Source organism: Mirounga angustirostris, unplaced genomic scaffold (genome assembly GCF_029215605.1).
Source record: "Mirounga angustirostris isolate CCGP_5_RB_7025 unplaced genomic scaffold, mMirAng1.0.hap1 SCAF_1, whole genome shotgun sequence".
NCBI classification, from domain to species: domain Eukaryota; kingdom Metazoa; phylum Chordata; class Mammalia; order Carnivora; family Phocidae; genus Mirounga; species Mirounga angustirostris.
Genome location: NW_026991709.1, coordinates 128,344,376 through 128,366,832, shown reverse-complemented (window position 1 = coordinate 128,366,832; position 22,457 = coordinate 128,344,376). Strand labels below are relative to the sequence as shown.

General features: G+C 38.3%; 1 protein-coding gene across 4 annotated transcripts in view; it reads left to right on the top strand.

Annotated features, from left to right (window-relative positions):
• Positions 1-21: 21 nt before the first annotated feature.
• Positions 22-22,457, top strand: part of NEK11 (NIMA related kinase 11) — a 240,926-nt gene continuing 218,490 nt past the window's right edge. For 3 of the 4 annotated variants that reach the window (XM_064587979.1, XM_045903791.3, XM_064587983.1), the window contains exons 1-2: positions 22-255; positions 3,640-3,908. In XM_064587979.1, the coding sequence (XP_064444049.1) occupies positions 3,739-3,908 (170 nt within the window). In that variant the 5' untranslated portion in view covers positions 22-255; positions 3,640-3,738. The other variant, XM_064587970.1, reaches the window with a different exon arrangement.

Genomic DNA, 22,457 nt, shown 5'->3' with positions numbered 1-22,457 from the left:
CCTGCTCGTCTTTCCCCGCCCACTTGGGTCGGCGCACACTTCCGCCTCGGGGACGCGCGCTGGGCCGCCTAGCCCCGGCTTCCCAGCATGCCCCACTCTGTCTCCCTGGCAACGGCGCACAACAGCGGCGCCGGGAGGTACTGGAGCTCGGCGGCGCGGCTGCACCTACGAGAGACCTGCCCAACATACGTCCCAGTTACGGGTGGGACTGTGGGCATGCCCCGGCCGCCGCTCCTCCGCCCTCGACACCGAAAGGTATGCGAAAGGCGAAGGGCGCTCCTCGGGGCGTGCCGGGCTCCCCGAAGCAGGAGAAGGTGATGGCTTCAGGCTGCCCCAGCCGGGACCCGCATCCCTGGGCCTCCATGCCCGCGACCCCTTCACTTCCCTCGGCTCCTTTCCTCCCGGATCTGCTCCAGTCTCCGGAGAATCAGTGTTGCCGGCGCCTCCTCCATATAGGTTAACCCGCTTTGCGAAAATGTAATTTTTAAAAAGTTGAGGCAGGGAATGTTCGTGAGACCTTTAAGGTTAGCGTTCTACTTTAGCAGAATCTGGTGTCAAATCTGCTTCCTCTCATTTATTAGCAGTGAGAGAACTACTTGACTTCAAACTGTGATACACTCTCCTTCCCTTGCCTTTTGCCCCCAACCAGCTAGTTTTACCTCCGAGGGTCAGTTTGCAGGAGGTAATCTCTCACCTTTCTCACGGTTCCCATCCAGCTTTCTAAATCTTCTCTTCCCGCCTCTCACCATCCCCCCCCCCCTTTTTTTCCTCCCTTGGTCAACAGTCGGTGTGCTGGACGCTTGTTTGCCTTAACAAAACGTATTGAACACCCACTCTATGACGGGAGCCAAGGATACAAAGATAGGGTGTGTTCCTGGAGCTCAACTTCATTCACAAGCTTCATGAGGTGGGGGCGAGGGAACGTTGACAAACGAACAGATAGTTCTAGAATCTAGACGGCAGGTGCCCTACTAGGGTAGCTCTGTGGTTGCACAGAGATTAATGGAATCGATGGCCTAAAGGTGGACTGGGGAAGGGGGTGGCAGGGCTGAGTCTGGGAACCTAGTCCCAGAGTGCTCTGAGGGCCTGGCCAGACTGCTTAGATGACACTGCTGGGTTTAAAAGCTCATTTACAAATAGGAGTCCCTGGAAAATTGGACGTCTCAGAACTATTCTGTCCTTCACTAAACAGGGACCGTTATCTCATCCCTAAAATAAGGAAAATTACTGGGTGATCGGAAGGGTTCTTTTCGGTTGAAAAGGCTGTGAGTCCATATATTTTTCTTAACACCTTAATTTGGCCAGCAAGTAGCACTTTTATGGGAGCACAGAAAGCAAACAAAATACACATGTAGAGGCCTGCTCTCCAACTGTTTTTTCAATAGTAGATTTCACTAATATTTTCTGTGATCTTTTTTTTTTTTTTAAGATTTTATTTATTTATTTGACAGAGAGAGAGATAGCGAGAGCAGGAACACAAGCAGGGGGAGTGGGAGAGGGAGAAGCAGGTTCCCCCCCCGCCCCCCCCGCCCCGAGCAGGGAGCCCGATGTGGGACTCCATCCCAGGACCCTGGGATCATGATCTGAGCGGAAGGCAGACGCTTAACGGCTGAGCCACCCAGGTGCCCCTATTTTCTGTGATCTTGATAATCTGACATAATTTTTTATTTATTCAGAGATTTTGAGGTATGGGCCCCAGCTCTGAAGTTCCAACCCAATGCTAATGTTGTTTTAGTATGAGCTCATAGCCACCAGATGATTTGGTTTCTTTCTTCCCTTTTTTTTTTTTTTTAAAGATTTTATTTATTTATTTGAGAGAGAGAATGAGAGACAGAGCACGAGAGGGAAGAGGGCAGAGGGAGAAGCAGACCCCCTGCCGAGCAGGGAGCCCGATGTGGGACTCGATCCCAGGACTCCAGGATCATGACCTGAGCCGAAGGCAGTCGCTTAACCAACTGAGCCACCCAGGCACCCTCTTTCTTCCCTTTTTTAAAGATTTTATTTTTAAGTAATCTCCACACCCGACATGGGGCTCAAACCCACAACTCCGATATCAAGAGTGGCGCGCTCTACCCACTGAACCAGCAAGGCACACCCCTCTTTTTAATTTTTTTTTTTTTTTAAGGCTGGTTACGAGAATACTTCTCACTGGCATCAGGTAAAACTTAACTAATTAATGCATTATTTCAAGAAGAAAAATGCTGTAAATGGACATTTGCTATTTATGCTTAAATTTGAGGAATTTTGTGATTGTCACCACCCTGTGAAGCTTGTTGGTCATATACCCCAAACTATACAGATAGCATCTTGTTTTATCATTATATACAATAAGTTTTTGTGTTATAGCTTTGGAATAGTTGAATATGGAAACTTGACTCCAAGGCATAGACAGTCTTCAATTTAAAATCATGTTTTCTTAGATTTTAAACAAAACCCACTTTTCATGGTAACTAACAAAACATTTTACATTTTGATGAAATAAAAGTGATTTTACTGGGCATACACTCATATGAAACAGTCCTACTTTTCATAATCCTGCTGTATATTTATAGTTCCTTGAGGAATTATAACACATTTATATTCAGCTATCATAAAATACAATTTGTGGTTTGAACCGCATTTGCACACTTCTTGTTTCCAATCCAGAGTGATTACTCTATACACAGTGTGTATAATAACTTCAGAAACTGGACCAGAATTTGTTTAGGATGGGAAAAAAATTTGTTCTGAAATCTTTATTCCTCTTCACATCTATTCTAATAAGTGCAAATACCATGCTTTAACGTCTACAGAAAAAATTCTATGCTAATTTCTAGTTTAATCCGAACTCACTATTTGTTAATCAAAACAGACATAAGATGGGAAGAATTACAAAAAGATTGATGCAAATGTATAAATTTTTTTTTTAAAGATTTTATTTATTTATTCATGAGAGACAGAGAGAGAGACAGAGGCAGAGGGAGAAGCAGGCTCCCCGCGGAGCAGGGAGCCCCATGCGGGACTCGATCCCAGGACCCCGGGATCATGACCTGAGCCGAAGGCAGACGCTTAACCGACTGAGCCTCCCAGGTGTCCCGCAAATGTATAAATTTAAGGAAATTATAGTGTTCTTATATTTGGATTTTTTTAAGAAGTAGGTGGGGAGTATAAATCTTAAACACTGTTTAACTGTAACTCACTTTTGCCATATTTGGATGTATGAGGGAAGGCTCTCTCCTTTTTTTGTTTTTTAAAAGATTTTGTTTATTCATTTGACAGAGAGAGAGAGAGACAGTGAGAGAGGGAACACGAGCAGGGGGAGTGGGAGCGGGAGAGGGAGAAGCAGGCCTCCCACTGAGCAGGGAGCCCAATGCAGGGCTTGATCCCAGGACCCTGGGATCAGGACCTGAGCCGAAGGCAGATGCTTAACAACTGAGCCACCCAGGCGCCCCAGGGAAGGCTCTCTTCTTGTGGAAAGACTGTCTTCTACTAGAATCTGCCAGTATCACTACCTTTTAACATTTTTCTCTCAAGTCATTAAGTGTGGTGTCATTGAATCCACTATTCAAGGTGCAGGTATCAATGTCAAAAACTTATACCTATTGTTAGGAATACTTCAGCATTCTTTGGACCTGATCTCTGGTCTTTTCACTTTTAAAGGATTGACCGAAGCTACTTGGATGAATTTGGCCGTCTTCTAGGAGACTTGAATGTTAAATTTCTATATACAAATAAACCAGTTCTCTCTTGTTTGGAGCAATGCTGAAATTCCAAGAGGCTGCTAAGTGTGCGAATGGATCAATAGCCATTTCTACTTATCCAAAGACCTTGATTGCAAGAAGATATGCGCTTCAACAAAAACTTGGTAGTGGAAGTTTTGGAACTGTCTATCTAGTTTCAGACAAGAAAGCAAAACAAGGAGAGGAATTGTAAGTAAAAATGCTTCATACAAATTTTGAGTTGGCTGCCCTGTATGTGTAGCTCTTAGCTGATTAAAAACATGGGGTACCATTTGCTCTTTGCATTTAAGATTCCAAGAATTTAGTAAGCGAAAGAAAAGCTTCTTGAATGGTGTCCTCAGATAAGATTTTTAAAAGCATTTCAGCAGGTGAGTGAAGTACCCAAATGACCCAGAAAAGGGAAATGGGGTAGATGAAGTGAAAATATCATTTTTATGCATACCAGAATCTCAATTACACCATCGCTTCCACTTAACTTGATTGGGACTTCTTGAATGAGAAAGTAAGAATTGTTTATAATGATGGCAATTTTAGAAATGTTATGAAATGCAAATAAATGATAATTCATACTAGAGGTGAATAGGGGGTACTAAGGGAAATACGGTATTAATTTTTTTTTTGCTTCTATGAAGGAATTTTTCAAAGTCTATAGTTATACAGCTCACAAATCAGACATTTAAACCAAACAGGGGCTCCATCTAAAATTAGCTTAATGATATTGAGGACCCTCTTGTTACTTCCTTTTCTTTGATTTTGATCGGACCCTTAAACTTTCATAGTAGAGAAAAACTCATAATGCTGTTGGTTGGTATGTCTGTTACAGATAAGGATGAATCTTCCTTTCTAGCTTGAAGTTGTTTGAATTTGCTACAGTGAAAAGTTAGTTAGAATTGAAGTTCAGATGAGAAACTTGTACATCAGAAACACAGGAAAAATAGAAAGCAGAAGGAAGAACGATCCAAGACATCAGCCCTTAACTCCAGAAGAACAGACTTCCATCCCATAATCTATTCTTTTTTTCAGAGGTTTTGAGGCTACTCTAAATTCTTTCAGCTTCTGCCCATTGGATTTAAAATCAATATGATAAACATTTTCTACTTCTTAACATCACATAGGAATTATAAAGGTAAATGTTGATGCTACTATTTTATTTTCAAAATCAACTTTTTAAATGGTCTCTATATCCAGAAGTTTAAAAAGTAATTATCTAGAATTCGTAGTTTTCAGTAAATTCCTGCATGAAGAATAGTGACAGTGCTGGTACTTTTCTTGTGTCCTTAGAGCATACTTCATGACTCCTATCAAAAAGAATTCTTCTCCATAAATCCTAGAGGTACGATTCCAGCCATGTAGAACAGGATGATAAATTTCTGAAAATTACTAGAGTACCTTTATGGAAACATTGAGAGTAAGACCTAAATCTGACCCAGAACGTGTAAAAGTCTCATTGTAAGTGATGTGGGGCCACAAGCAAATGGTCAAGAATTCTTGAGACATTTTCGGTGCAAAAAGGTGCTTTTATTATAGCAACAGGGTTAGGACCTGTGGGCTGAAAGAGCTGCACATTGCTGTATGAAGCTGGTGGTTTTATGGTTAGTGCTCAAGGGGGAGGGGATGAGCAGGGAACATTAGATCATAAATGTTTTCTTTGAATTTCTACTTGTAAAACTACTTTTGCAATAAAAAAAAAAAAAAAAAGAATGTAGCAGCCAGTATGCATTTGATCTTTATCGAAACTGTGCAGGCTATAGGTCAGCCTCTGGGCTAAAGGTGAATATTTTTCTGCTTCTATCCCTGATCATAAAGACTATATTTAATTTTGGTATCTTCAGTGAGTGAGGAATGTGAAGAATTTTAAGAGAATTCACAGGAGGGCTAAAAAGTTCAACAAAGGGATGCAAATTAATATATATGAAGACCAAACTTGAAAGCTTCAGACTTGAGATGGTGGGTGAGTAAAGTGTGTAGGTGTTGGGGGGCAGGGGGAGAGAAATGAGAGAGGGAAGGGGCTGGTTGGTTGGGAAGTGATTTGTCAATAACTTTTCCTGTACTTGCACTACTAGTCTGAAAACACCTAACTTGAGCTGAATATGGCAGATGAAGCCTAGGTGTGTGGAATGAATCCAATAGTGAGGATAATTGACAAATTATTTGATACCAGGAAGTCTAGTATAGAATCTCTTGAAAAAGAATCATCATCATCAGAATCTCTACAACGTATTACATACAGGCTACATTCAGCCTTCAGATGTGTTTTGTTTGGCCTGAATAGTGTTTCTTTTTTAGTCTAAATTAGTTGCCAGTATTTTAAAAGGGCAGTGTTATAAAAATCGAGCTTTGCATTTCTCTTGGGGAAAATACAAACCAAAAGATTTGGTGACATTTGCTGACACATGGGCTGGAGGTGGGTAGCAGCCGCCCCCTTTAGTTAGACCCTGTGCTCTTTAATTAGCCACGTGCTGCTACTCTTCACTGTCTCTTATACGCAGCTGTATCACACCTTTCTACTACCTGCCTGTCTTTGTAGACATTTGATTTTAGATCAATTGATTTTAGAACTCTCTGCTAAAATCATGAAGAATCATGGCCTTAGCTGCTCACAAAATCCTAGAATGCTAGAAGGAAGGCTGTAACTTGTCACAGTTAAGACCCCAGGGTTTGGAGGTGAACAGGTCAAGATGTAAAGCCAGTCTTGTTCTTAACTATAGGATTAAGGTTATGCAGTTTCCTAATCTGAGCTTTAGTTTTCTTATCTGTAAGATGGATGTAATACTTCATTGGACTGTAATAGGGCTAAATAAGATATCTATCTATCTATCTATCTATATGTATAGAACATCAAGATAAATAGATATTATATAATAAAGATTACATAATATATAAATATAAGATATATTTATAAATAGATAAAAATTTATTTGTAAATGTGTAAAATATAAAATATTATCATATTACCTTATGGATATCATTCAATAGCAGTTGAGATTCATCTTATTTGTAAATAATCCAAGTTAAAGGAATAATTAAAGGAAGTCTAATAAAACTTTATCTAGTCACCACCCAATAACTGCAATTGGCACTCTCTATTAAAGTGGAAGTTTTTCTTTTGCATTGTACTTTTAAGAGAGAAATCTCTCAAAGCAATCTGATCTCAAGGATGTGATTTTAAAATCTTATTTAAGGATCTTTCTTGAGACTGTAGCAATTCTGTTGTCATCTCTTCTTTTTTATCTCTATGACTGTCCAAAAGCAATTGATCCTCAGAATGTTGACCTTTTAGCTACATAAGATAGCAACTCATCAGTGATTATGTTTAATACATGTACAGAAGCAGAAAACTAAACTCATATTTTTTTAGATTCTTTCCCCAGAGTGTTGACAGTTGAATCTTCAGTTTGTGAGCAAAGCACATTAATTAGTACCACCCATTCGCCAAGCAATTTGATTAGATAAGGTTTTAAATTATGCTTTACATATTAGGCCATAAACATAGGGAATTGGTTAATGTCAGAGATGGGTAGAAAATAATACTTTCTAAAAAGATTTCTATGATGTTTTGAATGCAGTTCCCTTAATAGATCAGAGTAGATCTGACTCCACACCCCTGATCTTTTGAGATTATAAGGAAAGTGTATCATAACCTTATATACCAGACTGTGTCTTGGTATCCCTAGTTAAAAGAGTGACTTGGATATACCATGAGTCTGAGATGGTCCATAGGACACTTATTAATAGCCCAAGTGAAATCTAAGTTTATGTAATATACAGTTTTAGATTTAATCAAAAAACTTGACAAATAGTTATAGCTATTCTTTTCCATCAGAGTATTGCAATTTATCATTATGCCACTTGGGGGCAGCACTCTACCATTGACATTTTTCAAATACTGTGAATTTGTGCATTTTAATTACAATGCAATTACCACATTCCTTTATATTTTTATTGACTTTCTGCATTAGCTGTGGGATTAGAAAAAAGCTACAGGCATGACATTTGATTAATGTGTGTTTAGTGAGAGTTTTCTTTTTGGCATAAAGATCTGGCATTCCTTTTTTAGTTATCACAGTAGAATAAAATTAAACTTAAAATGAGTATTGAATGGCACTGAGGTCTTTTTTTTTATTCTGCATCATGAAATTTATAAAACAATATTTGGGAGTATTTTCTTTCATAATTATAGAAACTCTGGTCTAAGAAATGTAAGGATATGATAATGTTTTTTTTTTAAAGATTTTATTTATTAAGGATATGATAATGTTAACTCATATTCGTAAATAAATACTGTTCCAATTCTACTTCATAATTTTATATTTTGGTTAAGCTGTCAGACTCTTTTTTTAAGCAAACCCACAGATTTGGATGAGCTAAGAAGTTCTTTGGCCCTTAGCATAGTGAATGTAACTTAATAGAAAAGATGTTAAGGAAGTAGGCTTACCCTAAGATGCATGATTAAACTTGCACATGATTACTTATACATGATTAATCATGGCCACAGTTGCAATGAATTTCAACATTCATCTTATCAGCATAGAATTCTGGTTATAATGGTGTTTTAAATTTCACCAACTTAAAATACAGTGACATTATTATTTAGAGTTGATTTTGTGCTGTAGTCTTTTAGTTTGTCAACTCTTAATTTATGTATTAAATCTTTGCTTTGTACTAAGCACCAGTGAGGAGACTGAAGCAATAGCAGCTAAGGCTTGGCCCTCAGGAGCTTCCAGTCTAGAAGAAAGATAGAATTAACATACATAAAACAACTAGCAAACAGTGTAATGTTTAAACATCTGTGTGGCAGGTTGCTCTCGGAGATGTTGGCCACTGTCCAGATCCCTTCCTAGCTACCTATGGTCTTTATTTTACTAGTTTCTGTGCATTATCAAGAGCTTTCATTTTTTCCCTCTTAAGTCCTGTCCATGTAAATATCCAAATATTTCCTTCTTTAACACTGTACCTACACACTGGCCTTTGCCTAAGTATGGTCAGCATAGTTAACATGGAAATAGTTTCTCTCTCCACAGAGCATTTCTTCTCAATATCAAATGTCTACAGCATGAGATAAGGACTGGAATTAAATCAGAAGAGTTACCAATCCTTAGAGAAATGTCTTCAAACCTAGGCCCCTGCCTCCTGGGAGAGCTTTTAGGCCTGTAGTAGAGCAGATTTTTACCAGTCCTAACAGGCAGATTTCCCACCCAGTCACAGAAACAGAAAGGAGAGGAGGCTAAGAATTGCTGCTAGAATTGGTCACACTGACACCAGAGGGGAGAGGTCCTTAGACCTTAAGAGTAAATGAGGTAAAAAGTCATAAAGGTGCAACAACAATAAAAAAATAAATTAAAACCTAAAACAGTCTGGGTCCATTATTGTCAGATAGCTCTCTTAAGCCCAGTCTCTCCTGAGAGCATCTTAGACTTATGTCCTAGTTCCAGAATGTTCTATTGAGGTACAGTCATCAATGGGGCTGGGGCCAAGGGGGTCAGGATCTTTGAAGGACAGAACCATCTTTAAACCACCACACTAGGATCCAGTCTTCAGCTCTTCACCTTATACCTAAAGACGGTCAGTGTTGGTAGGGGCTCATGTTAACTAAATTCAGACAAGACAGATCTGTAAATCATGATGCCATTTTTTTATTAAGGATTTTATTTATTTATTTGACAGAGAGAAAGCACAAGCAGGGGGAGTGGCAGGCAGAGGGAGAGGGAGAAGCAGGCTTGCCCCCTGAGCAGGGAGCCCGATGCGGGGCTTGATCCCAGGACATTGGGATCATGACCTGAGCTGAAGGCAGACGCTTAACCTACTGAGCCACCCAGGCACCCATGATGACATTTTTTAATTCAGGGCCTAGAATGAATAGTCTCTCTTTTCATGTGCCCTTCCACCATTTTCTGATGCGAGTTCTGGAGAAGCTGAATATCTAATCAGAGGTGAAAATATAACCAAAACGAAGTAGGGGGAATAATTAGACTATTCGCTTAAGCCAAGTAAATGATCTCTTCTTCATGACAGAGAACATCGTTCCAAAGTGACCATTTTTCTCATAACTGTCAGACCCAGAGTGTATCTCCTAAATAGCTCTGGATGCACATACATTCAGTTATCTTTAGGGTACCTCCTTTTCCTATAATGAAAGTAATGTGCATACATTTTATAAAAAGTGCAGGTGTGCATAAAGCGGGAAAATAATCTATAATTCTGCCACCCAACTTCTGGTGTTTTCTCTGTGTGTTGACAAATATTTATTCACTCTTCTAAGGAAACATATGGCATTGGTCACAGTGGTTGCCTCAGAGAAGCAAGGGAGGATGAGAGTGAAGGAGACTTACTTTTCACTGAATCCTTTTTATACATTTGGAATTTTGTACCATGTGTAAGATAAAACACCCATAGAATAAAAAAAAAAAAAAACTCCACATGTTCATTCAATGACCGTTGATCAGTATTTGCTAATCACCTGCTCTTCAAAGAGTCTGGTGGTCCTCAACCTTGCCCAAAGAATGGAATCACAGTATTTTAAAAATACATGTTCAAGGCATACCCCAGTATGTTGTTTTAGTTGGGCCGCACCCCAGGCAGCTGGATTTTTGAGCGCTTCCGGGTGATTTGAATGTGCAGCTAGGCTTTAGAATATCTGGTCTAGTGGGAGAGAACACTAATTGTATAATCATAAGAGTAAAAGTAATTATAAGCCTCTGTAGCCACTGTAAAAGGAAAGTCTTGGTTGCTATGAGGTATGATAGACCCATGTAAGCCAGCAGCATGGCGCTGGATGAGGCAAGGCTTCCTGAGAATGTGTTGTTTCCGCCAAGATCTGAAGGATGATTAAGAACCAGCCAGTGGTTTTCTCACTTTATTGGTTTTTTTCATCAGAATTGCCTGGAGGGCTGTTAAAATGCAGGTTTTTGGGCTCTACTCCCAGAGTTTCTGGTTTAGCAAGTCTGGGTGGGGCCTGGGAATTTGCATCTTTACCAGCTGTTGCTGCTGGCCTGCAGACTATACTGTGAGGACCACTGGACTAGACAAAAGGGTGGCAGAACAGTTCCATTCAGTTTATGTATAATTTTGCATCTTTTTTTTTTTTTTGAAGCACTAAAATATAGGTATTTTCCCATGTTATTAAGTACTCTTTAAAGTGTCATTGTAAATGCTCACATAATAGTCCACTGTATGGCATTGATATCAGTTAGCTCCCTCTTGTTGGATGTGTTGATTCTGGTAACCTTTTTGAAGCAGAAGTAAAAAAAGTATTGTACTTTTTAGCAGAGATTTAATATAATGACTGTTCCAGCATATCCTTTCTGACAGTGGTATAGCCCTGGAAAACTAATGAAGAACCAAGCTTCAATCACTGAGAAGTGATGGGCATTCTGTGCCATTCAACTGAAGCATATTTGGGCCAGTTATGAATTATGACCACATTTGCTGACCTGCTCAGTTGTAATTAGAAAAAAAAAGGACTTCATCCATTTTCAAATTTATTTCTGACACAGTGAGAAGTAGAGAAATCAGTTTTTATATTGTATGAAATGAATGTGAAAAGCCTTCCTTTCTGTGTATAAGTTTTCACTGTTTATAAAAAAGGACATTTTTCCTCTTAGTGAATTAATAAATTGATTATAGTAGCCTGACAGTGTCAAAAAATAATTAAAAATGAGTAGTAGTTCTTACCAGAATACGTAGATTTTTATAATATTTGAAACAAGCTTCCAGCGACTCAGAATGTGAGAGTAATTTTCTATTATTTAATAGCCTTCAGCAAAGCTAGTGTTTATATATCCTATACCTACTAACACCTATTTATGGATTTCTGTCTGATTTAATCATTTTAATATATCCTTACTTTCAGTTTTGACTCATTCTAAACAAAACATTAGTAGATTTAATGAGTCCGACTTTGAGCCCATTTTATGTACTCTTATTAAAGCTATTATTTCTATATTATGACCAGGTGTTCTCCCCAGTGGGTATCTGGGATGGGAGGACCAGGTTATTGAGTAGGCTGAGTTAGTTTAATAGGATTCAGTGGTTATGCAGTGGAGTTATGAAAACAATTTTGAGGAAACTAATGATTTCTTTCCGTTTTGCCCTGCCAGAAAACAGTTTTCATTGTAATAATGAGGTCTTTTTCCCTTAAAATCTTTGATCTTTTAGAGAGATTATAATGTGAAAGCATATTAAAATTTCTTTTAAAACAGCTTATGTTCTGGAGGATCTTGTGCATTGGTTCCTCTTAGGTAAATGTGGGAAGGGTTAATTTGAACTTGGACTTCACTGTGGGCTTTGCCAGTTCTCTGTCTGTAATAAAGTCAAGCCCCTGAGCTTCTGGCCATCTTACAACATTTAAGGTTTGGGAGATAGAAAGGAAAAAGAATAAAATGCAAGGGTGCACAGTTACTTTGACTTATCTCAATCATGGTAATGAAATCTACATTTTGGGGTAAATGATTTACATTTTCCTGAGGCTGCTTTGTTGCATGTATTAGCATAAAAGAAGCCATGAGCTTCTTTTCTGGTTTTTAATATTTACCGATGAGAGATGACTAATAAATAAAATATTTTAGGACGAGTAGGATGCAGGGAACCCCTCAGTTTCATTTTGGCTTGGGCAGGGGGCCAAAAAAGCCTGCTTTGAAGACTGAATCCAAGAAGCGTTTAGAAAGAAGACAACAGCACACAAAAAACCTTTTTTTTAATGCTTTCTTTTTTCTTGCATTGCTATTATTTGAAAGAAAATAAAAGTGAATTATTGAAAATACCACAGATAAGTTATTGACAGGAAAAGAGTGTAGGCAAATTACTGTGGTATATTTATTAGATTTTTAGACTTTAAATTCTTTGCTTATCCCACTCTGTTCTTCTGATGTATTATTTTGTTGGATTTGTGAGCAGGGAAGCTAATGGTTTTGCCAACACTGAATAATACCCTAGGAAATAAGGAATATTATTCATTTAAATGTATGAGATGGGAGGATATCTAAGTTCTTTTGGTAAATAATAATTTAAAAATGTAACTGGATATGCTGGTCCCTTTACATTGTCATTGTTGATTACCCCAAATTTTTAAAATATAAGATTTGTGTAAGTCTACTATTTTAAATGTTATTTTGTCTCATTTATTCAGTAAGTGAAATTTTTTTTAAAAGATTTTATTTATTTATCAGAGAGAGAGAGAGAGGGAGGGAGCACACAAGCAGGGGGAGGGGCAGAGGCAGAGGGAGAAGCAGGCTCCCTGCTGAGCAAGGAGCCCGATGCGGGACTCAATCCCAGGACCCTTGGATCATGACCTGTGCCGAAGGCAGATACTTTACCAACTGAGCCACCCAGGCGTCCCCAATAAGTAAAATATTTTAAGGATGAGTGAATAATATGCCAGAACAAAACTTTATGTGTATAGTAGAGTTCAGCTTTTTCCCCCTAATCAAAAATGGAGTTTTTCAGAGAGATGAGCTGGTTTTTAATGGATTCCAGAGGAACCTCAGTAACCAAATCCAGGGTTTTTAATGGTTGATGTCAGAATATTTTTCAATATTTAATCTTTAATTTCTTGACCCAAAGAAAGCATGACACCCTTAAATATAATCTGTAACTAGCCCTTCTTGTTTTTAGTTCTTTTTAAGCAGCCTTCTTGTGAGACTTTTTTCTCCAATAGCTTTTGATGAGTCAAGCTGCCCAGCACTCTGCCTGACACATGGCAGGCGGTTCCCCTGGATCTATCACTTACTCCAACAGGATCAGCTGAGGGAGGCATCTTCTTAGTTTTTCCCTTTCTGAACTGATCTGGTTCTTTTTTTGACACATGCAATGACTTGTGGGCAATTTTGGCTAGCACCCACCCTTGTAACTATTTTGAACTGAAAATTCGAGTTGTGATTATCATCCACCGTTAAAGAACTTGGAATGAGATACATCTATAATGTAAATGTAAAGAAATGAGAAGGTGGAAAGCTCTCAGGTTAAAATTAGTTTCTGGGTCACTTCATTGCTCTTGAGCCAATTTTCCTGGGAAAAAAAGTTGAGTTGCCATGACATCCATTTCTAAATAGTGAATTTAGAGTGATGTACATGACTTAAAAGTCAACAGGGCAGAAAAACAACCCTTATGTTACTATTAGTTTCTTGACCAGTTATTCCTAAGCTTAGTTTTTGGAACTAGTGATTTGTAAATTTATATTTGTATGGGAAATACACATGGTTGACACCACAAAGTTCTAAAAGTAGCTTGTGTGCCACACTAATTATGTACTGTGTAAATAATTTCATGTAGTATTAAAAATAAGCAGTTAATATATATTTTTTTTAATTTTTATTTATTTGAGACAGAGAGAATGAGAGAGAGAGCACATGAGAGGGGAGAGGGTCAGAGGCAGAAGCAGGCTCCCTGCCGAGCAGGGAGCCCGATGCGGGACTCGATCCAGGGACTCCAGGATCATGACCTGAGCCGAAGGCAGTCGCTTAACCAACTGAGCCACCCAGGCGCCCCCGAAAATAAGCAGTTAATATTATATGACATTCATTGCTTTAAAATACCATGGAACTGAATTTCTATGCCATACTTTAACAAGAACACAATCCCTTTTTATTTCTCAGCTGCTTTCATGGCCCCTATTACCTGATACTTATAAGTATGAATGAGCAATTATGAAACCTCTGATATGCTGTAGAACATACTTGGTACAGCAGTGCTGTGATTTAGTAATTATGTGAAAAACCCACCTGAAGTTTTACTTATTGAAAAAGCAAACCCTGGGCATGAGGAAACTTTTGGGGATGATGGCATGCTCATTATCATGATTGTGGAGATGGTTTCATGGGCGTATCCATATGTCAAAATTTATCAAGTTATACACTTTAAATATGTGTAGTATACTGTATATCAATATTACCTTAATAAATGTGTTTAGAAAATATAAACCCTGGACTATGATATATGAAAGCCTCTAAGATCATTAAACTGGTTGATTTTGCAGTTGCTAGTGAAAATCATTGTAAAATTTGATAGTTTAAGCTGAATGTTGCTTTCTAATCTTTGGGTTCAGACCAGTCAGTCTTCTTGTTTTTAGTTCAGAGAAAAATTATAGGCTTTGCTTTTCATGACCTTTATTGAGCAAGTGAGGAAGGAAGTTTAAATTGTATGTTGATCCTCTTGTCATGTGTTCTAGGTTTCCAAATTTCTAAGAGTAGAAAATTTGGAATATTAAAGCTTTGATTAGAATGTGTCTGGGTGTTATATGCACCCAATGAGTCACTAAATTCTACCCCTGAAACTTTAGTAATAATATGCATTACCTACTAACATGTATTACCTTTAGTAAATGTTCCCTAAATTGGATTTAAATAAGAAGTTAAAAAAAAAAAAAGAATGTGTTTGGGTGTCAGCTTCCTCAACTTCTCCCGTATATGGTGGGCACTCAGCATTTTCATTAAAGCTTGATTGACATTTCCACTTTTCTATTAGTTTGAATTTGGAGAAACCCTTAAAAACCTAATTAGGTTCCCTGCCTTCCCTCAGGGAAACTTTGAGGAAGATTTTTGGTCCAGTAGCCCTTCGTTGCCTCACTCTCTTCTTGCCCATCCCATTGGCCTTGCACAAATGCAGATAGTTTGGGTTTGGGGGCAAGATCAGCCAGTCTACTTTTTACAAAATTGGATTTGCCATTTGTTGGTCAGCTGCTTTTAATTCATGTTCTCTTTCGAAGATATTTCAGTACAATGATTATTGAGCTCTAATGAGTAGTTTTATTATTTTTAGAATTGTTTTACAAAGGAAAAATTATAAGAAGGATCAATGACAGATGTGATTTGCAAGGCTGTTTAACAATACTTAGGGAAGTAAAGCGTTTGGATATTTGTTATGGATGGGACTTGACACGTATCTGAAGGTGACTTTTAGTAAGCCTTACTATCTTTAAAGAAGTTGAGTTTTGAGCTCATAAGGGTGAGTTACATTCAAAAGTTTTTGAAAACTGAGAAAAGCAGATAATTTCTTCAAGGTAAAGCTTATATTGGCATTATTTTGCTAGCCTGGCATAATTATAAAAACTCTGCGTGTGTATGTCTCTAATATAGAAAACTATATATATATACTATAAACTATATATACAATATGAAAACTATATATATGTATATGTATACACACACAGGTAGGTGTGTGTGTGTGTATGTGTAGACATTCTTGATTTTACAGTTTTTTGGTTCAGCACTAGTTTCAGCAGCAAAGGTTGTACTCGGCTGATAGCAAATATCCTTCTTTGATGGATGAAGAAGTCAGGGCTCAGTATTTCATAACCACACTTAGACACTGAGTACCCCTTGGGGATTTCTACTTTATAAAAATTCAGAAGGCGTTAATATGGCCCCTCGCTGAAAAGCCCACACTGAGAGGCACTAACTATACCCAGGCCTCTGCAGCGTGGGGTAATTGTGGGGTGTCCCCTCAGCAGCTGCCCCTGCCTTGTGTTAGGCCATTAGCTAGACTCACTCCAGGATTCCTTGGAAACTGTGTGCCTGCCTGAATAATTTATTACCCGGTGATCAATTATTCATAACTCATTATTACAACCGAAATAAAACCTAAAACCTAAAGGTGGAATCATTCTGCCACTTATGAATATCCAGCAGCTCATCAGGAGATTGCAGGAGAGGTTGAAGTCCACACTGTTGCCACTGCCTGTTTGTTTCTCGGAAGGGATTCCAGAGAGAACAGCCTTCTGAAACAGTCAGAATCGATGAATGCAGGAACAGATGACTCCTGCTGGTTGTGCCGTATTGGTTCATCTATTCATACTGTTTATCTTTTTAATTCTGGCCTTATTTACACCTAGAAATAAAATTTCAGTTTAAGAGAATTTCAGAGACATTTATGGCACTGTTGGTTTATTAAACCACTCTTAGGAAGTAAACAAGGAAACAGAACTTGTCCTCAGAATATCTTTCAGGGTATAAAATGCAGGTACCTATAGTGTGTTTCATTGACATTAGTCATACTGCATTTGCTTGTTCCATTGGAGTTATATCTGTATTATATTTTGTTTATTGGACCCTATCTTTAATATAAATAAATGGCACATTTTTTTCACACATATAGAAAGCATTTTAATAAAAGTGCTATGAAAGTATAGCCAAAAGAAGCCTAGTTGTTATTTTTTTTTGTATTCAGGAAGTGTAATAGGAAATTTTTTGGCTGCAGCTAGACTGATTATTCCGATTTTTTAAATAATCACCAAGCTTTTAAAAATATGTTGAAAATAGTTGGAGAGTTTGAAATTCCACTTACTTTGGGCTGTAAAGCAGAGGTTTGCCCTTGGGGTTTGCCTTGCCCTTGACCACTCTGGCATGGAAAAATGGGCAGAAGTCTGTGACGCTTCACAGTTGGGGTTGCCATTTTAGTTTTGTGCCATTTTCTGTGTGGTCACTTCCACATGTTAGTTAGTACTGATTTTGTGCATCAGAGTTCTAACCCCAGCTTATACATAAAAGTCCCAAACTGTTGAGCAAGCATTTTTTAGTAGAGGTTCCAGATTTTTTTTGTGTTGATGTTGGTTCTTCAAATAGAATGAAGGCTATATGTTCAAACAAGTCTTAAATGGCCTAAACCCATGTCTTTCACACTGAACTACGTATATGATGTCCCAGATGATCCACCAAGCAGGAATTTAAATATGGATATAGTTTAACTATTAGTTTAGAGTTAATTTAGAATAATAGTTTAGAATAGTTTATTCTAAAAACGTATGGATATTTAAAAAAAATTTTAGGTCAGATGTGAATATGTCACAGAGTGAAAAATTTACATGATTTTTTAATGTTTAATATAATTTTAATAAGCTACACATTCATATGGCTCAAAAATATAAAAAGATATACTGTTCAAAGTCTCTTCTCATCCCTGTCCTCCATTTTCTGAGTTCCCATCCTCTTCCCCAAAAGAGAACCACTGTTAAGAGTTTCCTGTGGATTTTTCCAGAGTTGCCATGTGCATATATAAGCAACTCTGGAATTCTTATTTTTGTCCCTTTCTCATAAAAACTCACATTTTACATAGTTCTGTTTTGTGCTTTTTTCATATGCCAGAATATCTTGGAGCTTTTCCCATGTAAATATTAGAGACTGTTCCCATTCTTTGTTTTAACAACTGTATAGTATATTCCACTACATAGCTATACTATAAGATATTCACTTTCCTGTTGATGTACATTTGGGTTGTTTTTAATCTTTTGTTATTAAAAACACTTTGCAGTGAATAATCCTGAACATTTGTCATTCGACAAACATGGCACTATTTGTTGCATGAATTTTAAAAACAAAGCATGAGATTTCAGAGACATGTCCTGCTTTTGGCAGTCCCGTCTCTGGGGTCGGAGTTTATCCTTTTTTGCTATTAGAGGTATTTTGCTGGAAAAGTTTGAGAAGCACTGCTGGAAACTCGTTATTGAGGCCTAGTGGTGGGATGATTTTTCACTTTCTGAAATAACTTTGCTGTGAAGCGATAGTGATAACAATGTTACTTTGCCATCCTGTGTTTCCTGGAGGTGATGTAAGAGAATATGTGTAAATCTGGTGGTACATTATTTATAAACAAACATCACGTTGTAAAATTGTCTAGTTTGCTTGTAGGCATTTGATACAGTGAAACATTGATAGCCATGAAGCACCAAATGCTGGTACCTTTGAAAATGGTAATAGGTGTTCTGTATAAGAAGGAGTTCCATGATTAAGCAAGTTTAGAAAACACTTGGTTCCGTAAAGTTAAACCAGTTTTTTTACTGAGGGACTCTTCACAGACTTAAATCTGCTGGTGTAAATTGTGACTCAAGAGCTTTTCCCAAACTTGTTCAACCACTGAACTCCCTTTTTTTCCAGGCCACTCTTGCTAGCACTAGTGTAGCAAGGAGTCCAACTTAGGAAATGCTACCCATGCTGGACATCATGGGTGCATGTTGAAATTAGTGGTCATAAGCCTATGTGGTATTTAAATTTACAAAAGATTTAGTAAGGGGAATAAGAAGGAAAGTCACTATTTTGAAATTGATTGTCGTGAACAGCAGATGGTGGTAATGTAACATGCAGACCAACTATTAATACACAGCAATATTTCCAATGACAGTATTAATTCAGGGTCCATAATGTCATCTTCATTTAATTACAGCCTACCAATATTTTAATTTCACTGGTTAAATGAATAAAAGGCTAAAAATAGGTCATTAATATACTTTTAATTTCTTCCTAGGAAAAGCACAAGTTGGCTAAGAAATAAATTTGGGGAAATCTTTTTATTTTCTCAGACCATTTTAACTGGCATGGTTTGGTTTTTCTTGTTATCTTTGTATTAGATGGACATTTCTTAGTTTGTGGGTACACAAAGATGTACGTGTGCTCTGTCTTGAAAGAAAAGGCCATAAATTTAGCCAGACTTAACTCTCTGCTGTCCATGGGAATGGCAAAGAGCAGTTTCATTCAACAAGCATCTAGTTGATAGCTGCCCAAGAGATGAAGCAGCTACAGTCATTGTCCTCCAGAAAATGGCATTTGGGCTGAAAGTAGGATGTGAACTCAAATAGCTCTATTAGAAGGGCCACAGGGTGAGAAGGGATCAGGAGGGTCTCTGAGAGGTTGAGAGAGTTACGGGTTACTTCCATTCTTCTGAGATCTATTAAATATGAAACTGTGTAAAACAGGGCAACAAAAAATGGGGCGTTTTAAGTTTAAATTCAACACCAAAAAATTTAATATGCAAAAATGCAATACACTGTGACTATATTGCTCCCAGGATAATTACAGAGTTAATACAAATTTTAATTCCTAGTGTATTACAGTTGGGGTGGCCCAGAAATGGGAAATACATTTAAAGCTGTCTGGGGAACATCTTTCCAAATTGTCAGTGTGTCTGTGCAACAGAGGGTGTAATCTGGCTTGGAGCCCTTGTCAACGGTCAACACTTGAAGCACTTCATGAATCTGCAGCACTGAACAAAAGGCCATTTTGGCCACTTTGGGATAAGCCCTGATGCAAAAGATAAACCTAGAAGAACTGTAGGGAGAGGAGGCTCTTCCAGTGAAGGACATCTGGACCTACTTGATGGACGTGGAATTGCTGAAAATGGCCCAGGGAGGGGTTTTATAACTTAGATTGATGAGTGTCCCCTAATATGTGAAACCACAGTTTGAAATGACCTGTCAGGGGTGCACTTGGGCAGCTTGCACCCTGTCCCTGCACGCTCCTCACTCCAAATTAATTAACCTTGCTTTACTTCTGTGGTAGCAGAAAGACCAGCCTCAGGCAAGGGTGATATCTTAATAAACTGGCCAGGCATGTCACCCCTGGGGACAGGATACCCGTGACATCTTCCTCTTCCCTGGATGGGGAAGGGATCACTTTTTTGATTTGAAGATCTGTCACTCCAGGTTCTGCAGGAAAAAAACTAAAGGGATCCCCTTTCTATCAGCCAAGTACTTAGTGCAACAGAATCATTCAGTCAGTAACAATTAGGAAGCAGTCTTTACCTTAAGCAACCTACAATGTGAACACCTTCATTCAGTCTTTGGTCAATGCATAGATTGCTAACAGTATCAGGTGCTGTCCTAGACATGGGATATAGAAGCAAACACACCAAGTCATGTTCTCAGGGAGAGGACATTCTGGTGGGGCTATAGAGAGAGGTAGACAATGAGTAGTGCTATGAGAGATAGACAATGATTTAAGTGCTATGGAAAAAAATAAGTGAAAGAGGATAGGTAGGGTGGGTGTGTGTCTATCTGATAAATACTAGTAAATTGTATTATGTTTGGTGTTAAAATGATAGTAAATAGTGACTGACAGGGCACCTGGGTGACTCAGTCTGTTAAGCGCCGACCTTCGGCTCAGGTCGTGATTCCAGGGTCCTGGGATCAAGTTCCGCATCAGGCTCCCTGCTCAGCGGGGAGCCTGCTTCTCCTGCTCCTCCCCGCTCATGCTCTCTGTCAAAGTTGATCCAGAAAATACCAGACATTTGTCCTTTTATATTGTTTCCCATTAATGACAGTATAACTTTACCTTTTAAAAAGAAACAGTACTTAAACAGCACTGCTTTGTATGATTTTGCAGTAGTTCTATAAGGATGGCTCATATGAAAAAGTTTTTAAAAAATTCCAGGTAAACTACAAGGTATTTACTGATCTCTAGTTTAGGAGAACCTTTAATTGGCACTGAAAATACATTTTCAGTTTATTTTAAACATTGTTTTTCTTGGTTCTTATGAAAATGTTTTATTTTTTATTTTCTAATTTTTTAAAAAAGATTTTATTTGGCAGTGAAAGCACAAAAGCAGGGGGAGAGGCAGAAGGAGAAGTAGGCTCTCCACTGAGCAGGGAGCCCGATGTGGGGCTCAGTCCCAGGGCCCCGAGATCATGACCTGAGCCAAAGGCAAATGCTTAACTGACTGAGCCACCCAGGCACCCCTGAAAATATGTTTTAGCTCATCGAAACTACTGTGAGTTGCTTCAGATTTATTTCAGGGTAGTTTTTCTGGAGATGGAGATTCAAATACAAGAGGAAATTTTATTATATACATCAATTTTATTTTTTACATACATTCTTAACGAGTCAGGGTAAAACCATTATGACTAAATAGTCTTAGTGCCTTGACATGTTAGAATTTTTAGAAGTGCAACCCACAAGAAATAAACCTGATTTTAAAATGTAATAAAAACCAAACCCATCAGAGAGTCTTTTCATTCACTGCAGCTCTGTCAATGTGCATTTGATTTTTCCATATAGCCCTTTCAGGAACTGAACCAAATTAAGATCTGTCCACATGGTGTGAAGTGTATGTGTTAAATAGCACTTGTATCCAAGTATGCACACAGTTGATTCCCATCTGATTGGCTTTTTCTACTGACTCTAGGGTTATTTTTATGTGGCCCCATTGGTGGTAGCATTGCTTTGAGCACCTGATTTGCTTCAACAGATAAAGATGTTTCAGTTCCTTTAAATGTTCCAGTGGCCTCTTGGCTTCCTCATCTGTAATCATTATCTTGTACCCCTTCCATGTTAAAAGCATTTATAGCAGTGGTAGACACATAGGATTGGCAGGTTTGAGCCCTTCCTTGCTTTATCAAATGTGTAAAAGTAAAATAGACCCAGTGATCAAGAATGAGGTTGGTTAGTTTAGCAAGAGTCAACTATAAATAGCTTTTATGCTTGAATAACATAGGCAGGACTGGCTACATAATTTGTGGGGCCTAGTTCAGAATGAAAATGCAGGGCCCTTTGTTAAAAATTATTAAGAATTTCAAGCCAATGACAGCAGAACACTAAACCAAGCACTGGCCCTTCTAATCATTGGTAACAATTTCACTTCTAGATGTACACCCAAAAGAAAACATATGTCCACACAAAAACTTGTACACAGTGTTTAGCAGCATTATTCATTGTAGCCAAAAAGTGGAAACAACACAAAGGTCCATCAGCTGACAAACGGTTAATAAAATGTAGTGTGTGTGTGTGTGTGTGTGTGTACATATCTGTATCTCCATACAATGGAATATTATTTGGCCATGAAGAGGAATGAAGTACTGATACAACTTGGATGAACCTTGAAAACATTCTGCTAAGTGAAAGAAGCCAGTCACAAAAGACCACATACTGTATGATCTGTTTATATGAAATATCCAGAATAGGCAAATCCACAGAGACAAATCACAGGTTAGTGGTTGCCACAAGCAGTGGGTTGTGGGGGTGGGGATTGACTGCTAATGGGTA